At 36.1% G+C, this 18,904-nt stretch overlaps 1 protein-coding gene across 4 annotated transcripts in view; it reads right to left on the bottom strand.

The window, feature by feature from the left end:
* Positions 1-18,904, bottom strand: part of ADCY2 (adenylate cyclase 2) — a 156,592-nt gene that overhangs the window by 32,686 nt on the left and 105,002 nt on the right. For 3 of the 4 annotated variants that reach the window (XR_015748762.1, XM_087961100.1, XM_026672526.2), the window contains exons 16-19: positions 10,434-10,571; positions 9,926-10,048; positions 7,037-7,221; positions 4,628-4,712 (exon numbers count right to left, since the gene is read on the bottom strand). Coding sequence is in view for 3 of the 4 variants with exons in the window: in XM_087961100.1 (XP_087817226.1) it covers positions 4,628-4,712; positions 7,037-7,221; positions 9,926-10,048; positions 10,434-10,571 (531 nt within the window). In the remaining variant the exon portion in view is untranslated. The remainder of the gene's footprint in view (positions 1-4,627; positions 4,713-7,036; positions 7,222-9,925; positions 10,049-10,433; positions 10,572-18,904) is intronic. The other variant, XM_087961099.1, reaches the window with a different exon arrangement.

Here is an 18,904-nt window from a genome sequence, read left to right on the forward strand (position 1 = left end):
ACGAAGGCAGAATATCAGCATATAGCCCGAGCCTGTAAAGATGGAGTGAGAAAAGCTAAGGCTCACAATGAACAAAGGCTTGTGACAAAAGTAAAAAAATAACGAAAAAAAGCTTCTTCCAAGATGTTAAAAACAAGAAAAAAGTCAAGGAAACAATTGATCCATTGCTGGGAGAAAGTGGCAAGAAGGTGACAAGCAACAGGGAGAAAGCAGAACTACTTAATTCGTTTTTTGCATCTGTGTTTACACGAAGGGAAAAAACAGTCTAACCTATAAAAAAAACAGCACCACAAAAAAAAAAAACAGAACAGGAACACAAGTTAAAATAGGGAAGAAAATGGTAAGTCAACACCTGTCTACCCTAGACGAGTTCAAATCACCAGGACCGGATGGATTACATGCCAAGGTTCTGAAGGAACTGGCAGACGAGATCTCAGGACCACTGAACTATACCTTTCAAAGATCCTGGAGCACTGGGGAACTGCCAGAGGACTGGAAAAGAGCTCATGTACTCTCCAACTTCAAAAAAGGGGGAAAATAGATCCAGGAAACTACAGACCTATCAGCCTGACCTCAATGCTAGGGAAGATTCTGGAAAACATAATCAAGCAACGAATTAGTGAACACCTTGAAGCAAACAAAGTAATGACCAAAAGCCAACATGGATTTATTAAAAGCAGATTCTACCAGACTAATCTTATTGTATTCTTTGACAAAGTGACAAAATTAGTTGATCAGAGGAATGCTGTTGCTATAATTTACTTGGACTTCAGCAAGGCATTTGATAAAGTAGACCATAACCTACCACTTGATAAGATAGAAAAAATGGGGGTTAGACAGCATCACCACCAGATGGATTTGTAACTGGCTGACCAACCGCACGCAATGTGTAGTCCTCAATGGAACTGCATCTACATGGAGGGAAGTTTGCAGAGGAGTACCCAAAGGCTCTGTTTTAGGCCCAGTACTCTTCAACATTTTCATCAATGACTTGGAAGGCAGAAGGGAGTAGATGGGGAATACATTAAATTTGCAGATGACACCAAGCTGGCAGGAATAGCCAACACTCCAGAAGATAGGCATAAGATACAGAAGGATCTTGACAGACTTGAACATCGGGTGCTATTTAACAAAATGAAATTCAATGGTGAAAAAAGTAAGGTTCTACATTTAGGCAAAAAAAATCAAATGCACAGGTACAGTATACGTGGTACCTTGCTCAATAGTAGTAACTGTGAGAGGAATCTTGGAGTCCAAGTGGACAACCATTTAAATATGAGCCAACAGTGTGCAGTAGCTGCCAAAAAAGCCAACACAGTTCTAGGCTTGCATAAACCGAGGGATAGAATCAAGATCATGTGTTATTACCACTTTATACTTGAAATACTGCATTCAGTTTTGGTCACCACGATGTAAAAAAGATGTTGAGACTCTAGAAAAAGTGCAGAGAAGAGCAACAAAGATGATTAGGGAACTGGAGGTAAAAACATATGAAGAACAGTTGCAGGAACTGGGTATGTCTAGTCTAATGAAAAGAAGGACTAGGGAAGACATGATAGCAGTGTTCCAACATCTCAGGGGCTGCCACAAAGAAGAGGGAGTCAAGCTATTTATTCTTCAAAGCACCTGAAGGTAGGACAAGAAGCAATGGTTAAAAACTAATCAAGGAGAGAAGCAACTTAGAACTAAGGAGAAATTTCCTGACAGTCAGAACAATTAATCAGTGGAACATCTTGCCTCCAGAAGTTGTGAATGCTCCAACACTGAAAGTTTTAAAAAAGATGTTGGATAACTATTTGTCTGAAGTGGTGTAGGGTTTCCTGCCTAGTCAGAGGGTTGGACTAGAGGACCTCCAAGGTCCCTTCCAACTCTGTTATTCTATTATTCTATTCTATAAATACACCCACCAAGAGAAACTGAAATGAAATATTCAACCATCTTGGAGCAATGTATTTTGCAAGGCAGATTTGGACCAAGGATCAAAATGAATAAATGATTTCAAAAGTGTGCAAAACTGGGCCATCTGATCATGTTCTTTCTATACTATTGTTGTTGTGATGATGATGTTTTCTTCATCTAGAAAAATAATTCTGGAATAGGTGCATCTCTAGCCTCATCAGTTAAAGAAAATAGGTTCTCCTTGGTTAGAGATACTAACTATAGTTATAACTATAGGCCATCTTGAATGCTTAGGACATGTATAGTAAAGTTTCAGAACAGGCTTTAACAATACAAAATATAATAATACAAAATACATCAAAGATATTTTTCCCCTCAATTCTTTTACTATCTTAAAAATGAACATTGCAATCTCTTAGTGCCTCATTTCTACTTTAGGCTAAATTACCGAGGGAAACAAACATCTTCTCTTACAATCCTTACTAAAAGTTTATAAAACAGTACTAAATGGAATTACCAAAAATAGAAAACCAATTTATCTAAATTACTGCAATAAACAGGTCAATTTTAAGAAATAGGAAAGTGCACAGCCCTTGTAGTTTCAATTTAAAATTAGTGTTAGAATGCTAGAATCTTTATTTAGTTATGGAATGGAATAACTGCAATGGAAATTGTAATTTGGATTACCTGATTGTTTAGTTGTACAATCAATACAAGGAGTCCTCATGTTATGATGGTAATTGGAACCAGAATTTCTTGTGCTGAGCAATGTGGACTACAATGATACACGTCTGTATCAGCAATCCCTGCAGTCCCCATTGCCATGGTTAAACAAGGATTGTGGGTCGTTAAGCGAGACATCTTTGCAACTTCATGCTGGCTTCCAACAACCAAAATCAATTCCTTTCAGGGCTAAGCTAGAGTTTATCTAACAGTTGTCCAATATCCTTTTCAAAGCCATCTGCACCTGTAAAACAAGCCATACTTTCCCCCACCAAGTCCATAAACCAACTCATGTGTTGCCTTTTAATCTTTATACTTCTTTGCTCTATTTAAGGATTACATGAACTCCATCCAAGTATCGCTTTCTAAGTATTATCCCTTCCTCTCAGCCCATGATTTTTTTTTTCTTTCATGCATCTATTTGCCGATTTGATCCTCATTCAGTTTCTCTATATAACCAAATCAATGAAATCATCTTCCTTCAAAATGGTTATTTCTTTTAATTTCTTTTAATTATTTTAATCCATATTCACTTATAAATCTATTCATTCCTAATCACCTCTTTTTTTGGTTTATTATACACACATCTCCACTTGACCCAACTCACTTCTCATTGACCACACCTAACATTTCTCCAGATGTACCATACCATACTCTCGCTCCCATCCAATATATCCAGATTTGGCCCATGGGGTGCTTAGACCTGGCCTGTGGAGTTGCTCTGGACACAGAGAAGGACTGGCCTGCGGTGCCTGTGCCAGCAAAACTGGAGCTCCATTTTCACTGGCAGCAGGTTGCAGAAGGCCGTTGCAGCCAAAAACAGAGCTTGGGAACCCGTTTTCGCTGGCAGAGTGCTCAGGCCACCACAGGCATCCCTGACATGAGTGACATCAACTGGTCATGCCCACCCTGGCCACGCCCACTCCCCGAGGTCAACCACAATGCTGATGTGGCCCTCAATGAAATCAAGTCTGACAACCCCTGTTCTAGAACCAAGCCAAGTGCAAAAATGCTAGAGAATTCTGGAAGCATGGCACTTACACAAAACAGAGACCACAATCAAGAAGTAAACAATATCCCAATTAAGGGACCACCAGATCAGACAAACAAGCTATCAGAAAACAACAGTCTAATCAAATGAGAACATAGCCCATTCCCTGCTAGCACTAATGATGTTAGCTAGTTTGCTAAGGAAATATCTGCAAGAAACAACCAAGCTCATAGGGCACCAAGGAACCCACAGTTCCTTCTTTTGCCCTGTGCATGTATGCATGAATAAATTTAAATTTAAATCATGTATTTGAAAGAGGCAGACCTTTTTTAAAAACTGACATTCATCAATCATATCTTATTAATTTGTGAATCTCTGAATGGCCCAATAATTCTGTAGCACTCCCTCATCTTTTTGCCATCCAACCATCCATGGCATTTAAAAGAGTAACTGTATTCTTTTAGGTTTCATTCATTCAGACTGTTATACAGGTTTTTGCAAAACTAATTTCTGATACTGTTATTATCAGTGTTCACTAGAGTGTAATAGGGAAGTACCATTAAACTTGAATAAACTTTGAACAGTTACAAAATAGATGACACGAGGAAATATTTTCTAAGGTAATGTTAGCCCTTTCATTCATAATTAAGCCTACAGCTTCCCTTCCCTGCATTTATTCCATCAATTTAGCTCCATAAGACCAGATACTTCCCCCTTCTCTTAGTCACACAAAAACCACACATCTATTTAATTTCCATCATATCTTTCATTAACTTTGTGTACTCCTTCTATGTTCCAAGTCACAACGTCTATCACCCACCATGCCTTTGGCTTTAACATATCATTTTTAGAAAAGTAAAGTAGACCAGGCTGGGATCCCTGAAAATAGCTAAGCTGCATCCATGTTTCCTGCTAATGGTAATGCCAAGATACTAGTCAATTTGGGCACACAGAGCGTTGAAAGTAGAATGAAATTCCTAGAAAGAGAAAAAAAAAGAACAGCAAGAGTCTTACCTGTCTGCTAAGTACCAGCAATGTGATGAAGAAGATAAAAAGAGATACAGAACCCATTGTTTTTAGATCTTTCAGGATCCCTGGCCTGTAAAAAATAAAGTAGTTTGATCACAGGGAATCAAAATTGACATACAAATTCTGAATATGCCCATTTAAGTTTATGGTACATTTTTTTTTTAATACAACTCTTCATTCTATGGACCTAATGAGTTTTCTCTGAATGACATCATTTTAGATTGCCAATTTATATACAGTTTTGTATGTGAATGTTTCCCCATACAGAAACCACTTTCAGAAAAAAAGAATAAAAACAGGAAATGTTAAAAATACTCTTCATGAGAAATTGAAAAAAAAACTCAGCAAATTTTGGGGAAAAAAGTATATATCCAGTCCAGTCAGGTTGACCATAGCTAAAAATTCACAAAACCTCTCTTCTTCCCAGCAGCCTAACTAAATTTACGAAATTCAATACCTAATAACTTGTAGCAATTTCAGGGTTGCCAAAATAAGTGATTCAATAAGAATTTCAATTCTGCATTATTTATAGAACATGGAATCATAGGGCTGGAAGAGACTGTGGAGGTCTTCTAAGGTCTGGATAGTATAAATTATCCTGCCTTGAGCTGGGGGTTGGACTAGAAGACCTTAGTCCAACTCCCAGTTCAAGGCAGGAGAACCTATACCATCCAGACCTTATACCATCCCAGTCAACGGTTGGCCAGTCTATTTTTGAAAATCTCCACTGACAAGAGCACCAGTGGTGAGATTCATTTTTTTTTTACTGCCGGTTCTGTTGGTATGGCTAGGTGGGTGTGGCCAGGTGGTCATGTGACTGGGTGGGCGTGGCTATGTGGTCTTGTGACTGGTCTTTTTTTTCTTTTGCAGCACCCCTGCCCCGTTTTTGCCTAGTAGGCCTCAGGGAAGCCTCTGAAAAACAAGCATTTTGAAGCCTTCTAAGGTAAGTACAACAGTGAGGGGGGAGATCGGCTGTGCCATGCGATTTAGATTAGCTAGAAAGCAAGAAATCTGACGATTTCCTTCTTTTTAGCTAATCTAAATCGTGCAGCATAGCTGATCATTACCAATACTGGTTCGGCTGAACTGGTAGCATTTTTTTACTACCAGTTTGCCTGAAGAGGTAGCATTTTTAACTACCAGTTCAGGTGAACTGGGCTGAACCGGCAGCATTTCACCTCTTCAGAGGACCCACAATTCTTGGAGGAAGCTATTCCGTTGACTAACTGTTCTCACTGTCAGAAATTTTTCCTTAGTTCTAGGTTGAATCTCTCTTTAACAAGCTTCTACCCATTATTGTGCACTTTAGTGCTTTGGCAAATAAGTCAACCCCTTCTTCTCTGTGACAGCTCTAGAGTACTAGAAGACAGTTTATCATATCTCCCTAATCCTTTTTTGGTAGGCTAGACATACCCTCAACCATACAACTTAGCCTCCAAATCCTTTATCACTTTTGTTGCTCTTCTCTGTACACTTTCTAGGGCTTGGAATCTTTTATTTTATTTATCAAATATACAGCCTGACCATCTCACTCACAGTGACTGCTGGACTGTGTGTGATGACCCAGGGTGGGATACAAAAACAACACAGGCACAAAAACAGGTGAAGTTCCTTTAATTCCTTCAACTTGGCTTCAAAGCAGTCCATCCTTTTAACCAGTTTTCACAGCTGCAGCTCATGAAGGGGATCAAGGCCCTTTCCTCCCCCGTAGACCATGCCATTCACGTTATCCTCTCCTCCTTGCATGCCCTAGGATGGAGAGGGGATGGGCCTGGGTCTTCTGACTGCCCAGCCAGCCTGTACCGTTCCCCAGCTTCCCCCACAACCTCTGAGGCCACACTTCCACTCCCTGTCGGCTGTTCTTCCTCTCCCTCAGAGTCAGTCTCTAACAGGTGCATGACAATGTGATGGGGCCAATTGTCATTATTTATATGTGTCAAAATCAAGTATAGAACACCAGGAAGCATATAATGTTGTCTGTAGTAGAGTAAAAATAAAAATACCTTACTTGCGGAGATGATTAGTTTCTGACACATAGACTATGAACACAAATACTAGTGCAAGAGTTCTAATGCCTTAAATAAACAAAGATAGTATTTTTGATTTCTATTTTACGTTACCCTGTCTAGTGTGCTAATCTTACCAAGCTACCACCAATTATCTGAATTAAATATTTCACCCATCCTCTAGCTTTAAAGATGGGACTTTTTTTTCTTTCTTGTCTTCTCATCTCATGTATCAAGTTGGTAAGATCTTTGAGATATAGAAAACAGTCATTTGGGTCCCAGGCCATTTCTCTTAAACATTACAAGGAGAGAAGAAACATGGAGGAAGCAGTCGGCATCCCACACAGTTCCCGGAGACATAAACAATGGTTTTCATTTGGTGGCCTACCTTTTTAGAGATGCCATTGTATAGAGTAACTTGCTGTAGTTATCTAGCACAGAGCCATGTGTGTGCAAAAGAATGACATTGTAGACAATCAGAGCAACCAACATGATTGCCATTTTCAGCTCATGATTTATCCGGAGGAAAACAGAACAAGAAATGAGACCCAGGATGCAGCTGTAGATAAAATACTAGAAAAGAAAAATCAAATCAAGTAAATATTTGGAAATCAAATATCAACACCCAGTTCTTATTGGTTATAAAACAGTGCCTAGCTTGTATTATTTCAGATAATAAATGGGACAAGACGTGAACACTTTTTAATAAAATTATCTACATATAAAATTAGAGGACTAGATTCCACTACTCTTTTCCCTGACTTGCTAGTTTCTATTTGAAGGATTTTTGACTCATCAAATTAAACTCTGCAACCAACCCTCACATTCATGACCTTTGCAGGTCTGTAAAGCAAAAGAAAACTGAAGTATGATTAAAAAAACAGTTTCATTTAGCAACTGCTTCACTTAATGATCAAGTTGCTGGTCCCAATTGCGATTGCTAAACAAGGACTACTGAACTGCAGTCCTGCCTAAGTCCCACTGAATCCAGCCAAACATTTCTTCAAAGTAAACAAAAAACAAATTAGTCTGTAAGGCCTAATGAAGTATATTGACACTGTCAATGGGCGGCGGCGGGGGGGGATTTGGATATAACAGAGAGTGCCATCTAGTGGTAAAAAAAATTATTTGTGACTCTATAACTTGGCTCTTTTAAAAGTTGGATTTGATACAAAGTAAGTGAAACTTTGTTACAATAAAATAGAATCACTCTGAGAAGCACAGAGCTGAAGACAGAAGCCTGAAGATGATGAATGAGACTTCATCGAAACGTTGCCTAGATACTTCCAATCTTACGCGGGAGAAAACCCGAATAACCAAAGATCCACATACAAATACCCGCGAGAACCTCAGAAAACATACATATATATATATATATAAAAGAAGTATTTAAAATGGCAGAACTTTTTTTGGAATTAAAAATGGAACTAAGAAATATGATAGAAATGGTACAAGAAAGAGGCAAGTCGTTTGGTTTTGCCTTACAATTCTTAGAAATGGCAATTTTAGAGCATGAAGTACAACAAGAAGTGCCAGAAGAGGAGGAGCTGATTAAAGAAGAGGCCATCTTCAGTGAACAATTGGAGCAACAAATATTAAAGTGAAGGGGGAAAAGAATGGAAATTAAAAACTGGAGATTTGAGGAGGCTATCAAAAAGGGGAACAATTCGAAAACCAAACAAAGTAAAAGGAAACAGCAGAAAAGGGAATTACAGAAGGAAGCTTTAAAGAGGGAGGGGGATAAAAACTGGAGTAACAAAAGAAAGGGAAAAATGAAGGGAAAAAGAAGTAAAAGAAACAGAACCAGGAAATAAAGAAATATGGAAATTGAACAAAAATGAAAAGAAATTGTTTATTCAAAAGACATAGAGACAATGGTTAATTAAGAATTAAGAAAGGGGATTCTGCAAGGTGATGAGATGTAGAATAAATGCATTAGAAGTAACAAATTATTTTGAAAGTAGGAAACTGATTGGAACTGATATTTATTTTGTTATTGGAATACTTGTTTTTTGTTAAACTATGTACAGAGATAAATGGAATAAATGTGAAAAAAGAAATTATGATAAATTTATTGGCTATGTTTAATTTATAGAATATAGTTGAAATGAATCATGAGGATTGTTGTAATGAGATTAGTATCAGTTTTTTATGATGAATTGAATTGATTAATTTTTCTCTTTGAAATTATAAATGTTTTTTATGTAATTAAAGGGAAAAGTACCATGAGGAATCTGACTTTGAACAATAATGAAAAGAAATTGTTTATCCAAAAGACATAGAGACAATGGTTAATTAAGAATTAAGAAAGGGGATTCTGCAAGGTGATGAGATGTAGAATAAATGTATTAGCAACAAATTATTTTGAAAGTAGGAAAATATAGATTATTAAAATGAAAGATTGGAACTGATACTTTTTCGTTATTGGAATACTTGTTTTTTTGTTAAACTATATGCAGAAATAAATGGAATAAATGTGGAAAAAGAGAAATTAGGATAAGTTTATTAACTATGTTTAATGAATTTATAGAATATAGTTGAAATGAATTATGAGAATTGTTGTAATGAGATTAATATCAGTTTTTATGATGAATTGAATAGATAAATTTTTCTTTTTGAAATTATAAATGTTTTTGATGTAATTGAAGGGGAAAGTACCATGCAAAATCTGATTTAAAAGGTATATATGTTATGTAATTACTAGGAAATTATTGTTATTAATTTTTAAGGTGATAATTAAAAAGTTAAATGATTATTGGGAGTTAAAGGGGAACTAATTAAATGATATATAAGGTATAGGGGTGGCACACTCTAATTGGTAATTGTGGGGGAAACTTTTTGAAATGTTTGAACTGAGATGGAATTTTTGAAATGATAAAATAAGAATATGTGATGAAATTGCAAACCTGACATAAAAATATAAAGCACAATGAATATGAAGATACGAGAATTATTTAACATTAAAAGAAATAGGTGAAGAAATGAATTGAAAAGTTATAAAATATACTTGAGGAAAGTATTTGAGGAAATTAATAGAAAATATGTAACGTAATGATAAGATATGAAACTAAATGTGAAAGATGAATATGTAATCAAAGTCATGTTTGTGTGGAAATGTGAAAACCTGGAATCATGCTGTTCACTAAAAAAGATGTTTTTAAAATGTGAAAAAAGAAAGAAATAATTTGCATGGAATAGCCTTTTTACATAGTTTTTAATCATTTTATAGGCACAATTTTTTTCTGCTAAGAATCATGCAAATATGATACAAACTTACTGGTAAGAAAAAATAGTTGCTTTGAATATACCAGAGCGTCTGATCTCTTGCATCAGGAGAACTTATATTTGATGAATTAAGAATGGGGAGAGATTCAACCATACCACCATCATCCAAGAAAAACTAAAAAAAATTCATAAGGTTTCAGTCAAATATACAGAATCTAAATAAAATAACAACAACATATGTATATATAAAATGAAATAAGAGTTTTGATTAAAAGTTAAACATGATATTGCTCTCTTTTTTTAAAAGACAAATGTTTCATCATGAAGGGAAAAAAGTTTCTATAAAGTTGTATGATTTTTTTCAACCTATCAGAAGCTTTCTGTTTGACACATTGTTCTGATAAAAAATAGAAATTATCTTAAGGCATTGAAAGCAATAAAAAACAGAATTTAATCCATGCAGGTTACACATTTCTTTTCTTTCATCATTGAAAGTAACATGCCCAAACAGAATAAACAAATCAATACAATTAAGTACAAGAAAATCTTATTAAACTTACCATGTTGAACACAGCCATAGTTAATATTACAGCTGTTGTTATCAATGTAATCATGATTCGTGGCCAAGGGTGGTTTTCAATGACTCCAGCTGATTTCAGAATCCACCTCAGGAAAGCTGAGAGTTTCTTGTTACACTGCTGAATACAGAATACATGAAAATGCACATATCTATTTCTGATTAGTCCCCAAAGGGATAAAAAAGTGTTCCAAAAATATTCAGGGCAACAGCAAGCAGAAGATACAAAACAAAAGGAGAAAAGTAAGAGGTTACCAAGCATCATGTTGATCAATTGCTATTTATTTAGAATGACAACGCTCTACGTTATAAAGCAGGAAACAATTTAGCAGACAAAAAGGACTTCACAGTCTCCTAGTAGAGACAATTGCTCAGGTTTTAACTTCATTTCTGGGCTATAAGGAAATCTCAGAATGCCTAACAAGACAATTAAAAAAGAAGAAGATAAAGATGGCTTCAAATCAAATTCAATTCCTGCTTACCAGTATTACATAAGTAGTTTGACTTTGCCCTCTCCCAGATATTTTTCAACTTCTCAGCTTCTGAGCTCAACCAAGATTGGCTAAGTACCGTCACCCTTAAATCTAAAACATTATTTGATGTAACCAGGGGTGGGATTCAAATTTTGTAACAACCGGTTCTGTGGATGTGGCCAGATGGGCGTGGCTAGTAGACATGGCCATGTGATTGGGTGGGCATGGCTTCTTCTTCTTCTTTTTTGCAGCACCCCCTCCTGGTTTTTGGGCTTTCTAGGCCTCAGGGAAGCCTCCTGGGGAGGCATTTTTGCTCCCAGAAGGCTTCCCTAGGGCTCAGGAAGGAAAAAAACTGAGAACAGGTGCAACCCCTTGCACTGCATTTTGGGGCCCCCTGCGCCTCAGGGGAGCCTCCTGGGGGGCATTTTTGCTCTCAAAAGGCTTCCCTGCGGCCCAGAAAGGCAAAAAATGGATGAGGTGCTGCGCCCCCTCCATTTTTTGCCTTCCTGGGCCTCAGGGAAGCCTCCTGGGTGAAGCAGTAAGTAAACAAGGGGAATCCCAGCACAGCTGATCATAGGAACAGCTGATGGTTGGGAGGGGGAAAAAAGAAACACCTTAAGGAGTGACTGGGTGGGGAAGAACCCAGTCACCGATGTCAGGCATGCACGCAATGTTGTGCATGTGTGATAAGGATTGACTGGGCGGGGAGGGGCAGACAGAGAGGGGTGAGGCCAGCCAGGGGCATGATTTGCTGGTTCTCCAAACTGTGCAAAATCAGTTCTATAGACAACCGGTTCTATAGAACCGGTCCAAACCGGTAGAATCCCACCCCTGGATGTAACCCTTGTATTCCCTACTTACAATATTTAGCAGGAAATGCAGAAAGATCAAGTCATATTAAAAAGTTATAAATAAATGAAATGAGGCAAATTTGAGAGGGTAGTAGGCAGGAGATTGTGAACTCATCCAAAAGAGGCAAGTCTAGAATTACTAATTCAAATATTTGGCCTAATAGTTTAAAAAAAACATTCACTACTGAAGCTATATTGCCATATTGAGTAATAAAGAGCATTGCCTGTTTATTTTGATCTCCAAATTTAGAAACATACAAAGATATGCAAGTTTACAAATGTTATTGTTCACCATCTGAGCTAAAAGCCATCTGAGCCATGCAAACAAACATTTACACATTCACATACATATTTACCAAGTAGTCATGCTAGGTTTGATTTCTAGAATATTGATTTCTAGAATATTGATACAGTTATAGCACTGTTTTTCACAGTCTTTAGTACCTTTGTGTTGTATTACATTATGAATTTCATTTTAGTACTCTGATTTATGCTGCTGGTTAATGGTTTAATTTTATATTAATTATCTGGTTTTTCTGGATTATTTCAGCAATAATGGTGATTACAAAATTCCTTTGGTGTAAAAGTCCTATCCCAACTCTTCTATTTTGAGGTATTTAATTGCCTTATTTTATCAAATAAGATTAGTTTATTTGATCCAAAAGCAGCATAAATAACATTTTTAAATTATAAGATTATGAATCTTCCCATATAGATCACAGGCAAATTTATAAATTAGGAGTCTAAAAGTCTTATATAAATAAACATGCAAATAATCACATTATGTTTAATATTAAATATTAATACTGGAAATATATACTGTGATGCATAATAACAAAATCAATGTAATAAAATATGGTAAAATTATTCAATGTTATATAAATAGAGAATAAATAAAAACAATTCAATCTTCTATATGTCTATAATATAGTTCTCTATTATAACTAATTGGAATGAAAAACAAACAAACATTAAATGTACAAAAACCAAGGACGAAGAGCAAGGAAAAAAAGTATGTTTTTTTAAAGTCCTGGAAACTCACTTCATATACAAAATAATTCCTGTTAAAAGTGTTTTTAAAAATCCTCTTTCTTGGAACCTCTCACCAATTCAAATGTAGAATGATCCCCTAAATTGTTCTGAAGTAAAAATAGGATATATCCAGTTTACTTCAAAACAAAATTAATCCACTATTTAAAAAGTAAAATTATCTCTTAATGTAAGATCTTCATGGGTAAAGTTATATCTAAAACTCAAAGATTCCCATATATCACAGCATTGTATTGAAATTTATCTGCAGATAAATAGGATACCTCTGCAGACAAAGTTATTTAATATCCAATTAATTTGTTTGAAATGATATGTAAGATTTAAAAAAACCTTTTAAAATAAAAAGAATAGATCGCAGCATTGGGATCTATTAACAAAATGAGAAGTGGTCAACATGTCACCTATACAATAACTTCATAATATCTGACACCAGCACAAAAGATTCATGATAATGTCATCATGTACATGTCTTGAATCTTCATTTTATTTTATTAAGGCTTGAAGCGAGTCACTCACCAGGTATTTCCAACCTTGTCCCTTTGAAATTTGTGGCTATAGCAATTATGATGACTTCCTCAGGAATGCATCATAATTGATCATCATCATCATCCATAATGATGAATTCTGGGGTTGGTAGAAATAGACAATATCCCAGAAGATAGGCTCAAGATCCAGATGGATCTTGACAGACTTGAACACTAAGCCCTATCTAACAAAATGAAATTCAATGGAGACAAAAATAAATTTCTATTCTTAGGTAAGAAATAACAAATGTACAGGTACAGATTAGGTAAAACTTCATTCAATATCAATAATTATGAGAGGGAAAGATTATTAGGGGGCTGGAAGCTAAAACATATGAAGAATTATCGCAGGAATTGGGTATGTCTAGTCTTAGTGAAAAGAAGAACTAGGGGTGATATGATAGCAATGTTCCAATATTTAAGGGGCTACCACAAAGAAGTGGGTGTCAACCTATTCTCCAAAACACCAGAAGCCAAGACAAAAAACAATGGATGGAAACTAACCAAAGAGAGAAGCAACCTAGAACTAAGGAGAGAAATTTCCTAACTATGAGAACAATTAACTAGTGTAATGATTTGCCTTCAGAAATTGTGGGTGCTCCATCACTGGAGACAATTGTCTGAATTTGTATAAGTAGACTCTTACCTGAGCAAGGGGCTGGACTAGAAGATCTCCAAGATTCCTTCTAATTCTTTTATTCCCCATCTACAGGCCTCCCATTTCAGCTAGAGAGCATCATCTTGTGGTCTCTTCGTGAGAAAAAAGGAACATCTCTCTCTTTTATTCAGAGGGGATCAAAAGGGCAGATATACTATCTAGCTTCTTAAAAAAAAGTCAATGAAGGTTGGCTCTCCAAAACAGCAGAGCTGTCTTCAGTCTGTGTTGTGATTAGCCAGCAGCAGGTACAGACGGCTGAGGAGAGCGATGACTCTGATGAGGGGCCAGGACCATCAGGGAATGGACTGCTGCCTTCAGAGATTGTGGGGGCTGGCAGCAGTGACAAGGAGGTTCCTGAGGAGCCTGTGCCAAGTGCAGTTGCACGAAGGATTACTCAGAGGAAAGAACAATTACAGCAGCACAGGCGACTCGGGAGTAAGGCTGTAAGGTAATGGCCCCTCCCTCAAGAGGATAAAAGCCAGGTTTGGAAAAGCCTTCTTTGCAGACAGAAAGAAGCTCTTAAACTCAACGGGTGGACATCTTAGTTCGTGTTTGGAGAATTTTGTAAATTAGTTCTTATCTCTGGGTTTTTGGCAGCCTCGACAAACAACTTGGCAAGGCTCTTTCTTGTTGAAGCTAATTAGTGGAAAGCAGCCTTCAGAACAGAATTCGTTATTAAACCTTAAAAGGTGGGGGTTGCTGCCTTTGTCTGTGTTTGCTCTTTGGGCACCCGGTTGGGTCAGAACAGTCTGCCATCTTTCCCAGAAATTTAAGGTATCAAAAATTAATCTAACTAAAGCAGTTCATATGGGTAGAAGAGAGAATAATGAATTCAGATTGGAAAGGACTAATAGAATACAGCCTATAAATTGAATAGGTTTAAAAAAATCTTGCAAAATATTATGAATATGAGCGTGTTTGTTTTTGGACAGAGGGTGAACATTACAATCTGAAATTTGAATGAGATCCCTTCCAGATAATATATGACCCAGTGCTGAAAAATAATTAAATATAAGTTTTGAAAAGTCGATAAATATTCCAGTCTAATAATGAGAATTTTAAAATCTTACTTTTTTTAACTTTGAAAGTCTACTAATCAAATTTGCAATGATTGTTTTAGATTTACAAATATTGTTTAAGTATGCCTTCTCCATTAGGGTTTTCTGCAACATTTTAAAAATTTAAATAATATTTGACTATCTTAGAAGACACCAGTATCTTAACATTGTATGTTATAAAAGAAACAGCCCTTAAAATGAATTAATCTTAGAACAAGAAAAAAAGAAATCACTATATACAATTTGGGTATACAAATATGCCATCAGAAGCCACCCTGATCCCCTCATTCTCTCAAGAAAATGATGAAACAAAAAAATAACAAAAACAACAATTAAATTTGGACCTCCTCAATATTGACTCCCTCTTCTTTGTGGCAACCTCTGAGATATCGGAACACTGCTATCATGTCACCCCTAGTCCTTCTTTTTATTAAACCAGACATACCCAATTCCAGCAACTGTTCTTTATATGTTTTAGCTTCCAGTCTCCTAATCATCTTCTTCTCTGTACTCTTTCTAGAGTCTCAACAACCTTTTTTACATCGTGGTTACTAAAGCTGGATGCAGTACTAAGTGTGGCCTTAGCAAGGCATTGTAAAGTGGTATTAACACTTCATGTAATCTTGATTTCATCCCTCTCTTAATGTAGCCTAGAACTGTTGGCTTTTTTGGCAGCTGCAGCACACTGCTGGCTCACATTTAAGTGATTATCCACTAGGATTCCAAGATCCCTCTCGCAGTAATTACTATTGAGCCAGGTACCACCTATACCTGTGCATTTGATTTTTCTTGCCTAAATATTGAACCTTACTTTTTTCACCATTGAATTTCATTTTTTAGATAGCATCCAATATTATGTGTTGTTCTTTCTCACTATTGGTCACAGAAGTTTCACAGAATATAGCTAGTGGTCTATTAGCAGACACTATGGAGTTCTCAGTGCTCTCTGAGTTTGGTTGCCTTTTACCTGACTAGCTAATTCCAAATTATTTGCTTTTCTGAAATATTGTTTGAAATTATTAGCAGGCACAATAACAAAACTTGAAGAAGTTTTATTTCACCAGTGCAACTACAGGAAGAACTGACAATAGTAAGCCATTTTTCTTCTGCAAGATTTTTTGAACAGATCATTGGCTTCTGTCCAGAAACTGAATAAGATTTTCTGTATATGTAATATAGCCCTGAAACTTTCTCCCACATAATGTCAAACACATTTTTGTTTTCTAGGAATAGCATAACATGAAACTTTGTCCTTTGAAATTCAATGACACCAGATCTGGCTTTTTGAATATTTCATCCCTCCCAGCAAATATAATAAACTTAATAATAAATATCCAATGCTTATCAAAGGAACAAAATGGAGAGACTGAAACACGATGAGCTCTCTTAGTTTCTAGCTGATAAAATTCTTCTTGCAAGAATAATACTCAAGATATTAGGGCTTCCACAAAAATGACAGCTTTATCTTTCTCCTCTTGCTCTCAAAATCCCATTACATGTAAATCTGACTGATGCTGCTGAAATTCTGAGTCTACAATTTTGTCCTAAATGGTTTTATTATATACCATTAAATCAGTTATGGATGTCTCAACAGACTTCCGTGTTCTTCCAGCTGAGATATTCTATTCTGGTACTTAACTCTATTCTGAATCAACTATGGTTTTAATATCTTTTCAATACACCCAAAACTCTTTATGAAAACAGACCTACTCCTCAATTGCTAAAGCTGTTGCCTTGGAGAGAAAATAGAGTAGAATTTTTTTGAATTCCAACTAGTGATTTACAAACATTTTGACAGCAAAACAGAAGATAATCACAGTTTTGTATTCCAGTGGTACTAATTAAACAGTTATCAAGATAAAACTCCAGAGAAAATGCTGAGATCCCTCTGACTATAGCATACACTTAATTGGAAATCCCTCTTTTTAAAATGAAGATGAAAGTGGATCTTGATCTCCATTCCCAGCTCCCTAATATACTGCAGAGGATTCCCTAGGGACACTGATGGTAAAAAGCTCTCCTAGGGCTGGCACTTAATTGGGTACTGTCAGACTTAGCCCAAGTACACCGTAATAAAATCCAGCCAGATCTTTATTGTTTACACCATACAGACAGAATCTTGCCAGACTAAACTTATAGTAGTTTAATCTAACGGATATACTATGCAAAGTTCTATGGAATGGTTATCCTAAATCTCTTCTACTTCACATGACCCAGCTTGGGACTGTGATGTCTCTTTTATCGCCTCCCTTCTTAGAATATGGTCCCTTCTTCTTGGAACCTGATAACTGCAAGTCCATTATGTTACCTCCCCCTTTGTAGAAACATTCCATCACAGCCATTCCCTAAGCAACTCAGAACACAAATACACAAAACCACAATATCACTCTTGGGTAAAAATCATGGTAGTTTCTCCAGCTTAGCCAGTGAGGGAAGGGGGATCTTGGATAATACCAGCAATTATTTCCTTATTCATATAGTCATGGTTTATAAGGGCAACCAAGTATACAGAAGATCCATAACAATGCCCTTCCCCAATCTCTGATCTGTGCTTTTGAGAAAGAAAACAGTCTTATTTGGGGGATAATAGTACAGAATCTTTTGACAGAAAGCAAGGATTTAGGCAAGCCAATGTTCTATATCCTCATTAGTATCTTCCACCAAAATAGCCTATTGGTTTTGAATCATTAAATTTTGGAAGGAGGACTTCAGAAGGCTCATGAGAACAATGAAGACTAGGTTGTTACCCAATCTTAGTCTATGCTGTTGATACATTCTGGGGTTGCATAGCAGTCTAGGATGGAATGATACTTAATACCTAATACCATTTTTCCTTATTTTCTATCTTTAAATCATTTTTCTATTGCTGGCTTTTATGAATATTATGCTAAACTCATTTGATTTTAGTTTAGCTTTTAATGGTAAAAAGTTTAGTTTCAAAGATTTGGCTAGTAATCACACTTAAACTTACTTAAGAATAAGTAAAATTACGAATCTATAGAAATACCTTTCAGTACAAAAAGCAATTATTTTTACCTTATGTTGAAATCACTAACATCTAGCCTACCAACACTATCTAATCCAATTCATTTTTCATCAGTCATAAGCATAATAAAGGCATGGAAGAAGGCAATGGCAAGCTACTTGCACACTGTCATAAGAGCCAGTCATGTCTCATGAAATCACCAAGAATCAAGTTCCGCCTATAGGAGACTTTATCTTTCTTTGCCATCTAAGGCATAGTTGATATGACATTATTATGTCATATCAACCAACAATTAACTTTGAAAACTGTCCTTGTACTGATGTTGTTCCAAGATGTAAGTTTTAGAAGTCATACTATGGTTGGTAAACAACAGTATATTTAAAAAAAAAAATTGTTTCTAAGGAAAAAAAAACCTTAAAGGCATAGTAAATTATCTCTTAGTTGTTCAAAAAATGAATTTCTTTTCCTATTTGGTGGCAGAGAACAAAGGGAACTACATATGTTAGTATGGTCAGAAAAAGGTAGAAATCAGACACAAACAAAAACTCTTTTCTAGAGAATCATCCAATGCTATACTTTTATTCCAAACCAATCTTGTTCTACAATTATTTTGCCGAATATGGCTTAACAATGTTCTTCTATTGCTACTGTATTTTCATTGTGTTTTGTCTTTCCTTCCCAATGCCTTGCTCCCTGACATATGTCTTTTTATATTTTTGCTCAATATGGAGATGCAGTAAGGACTAACAGAAGCTACAGAGGAGAAAGGCAAACAATTTTATTTGATTCAGGTATGTCAGTTTCTATTTTCCAGCCATAAATTGATGCATAAACTTAGACGTAAATAGCTTTTT

The sequence above is a fragment of the Notechis scutatus genome, chromosome 3 (genome assembly GCF_049901735.1).
Source record: "Notechis scutatus isolate UNSWTSFEM ecotype Mainland chromosome 3, rNotScu1.2, whole genome shotgun sequence".
NCBI lineage: Eukaryota > Metazoa > Chordata > Lepidosauria > Squamata > Elapidae > Notechis > Notechis scutatus.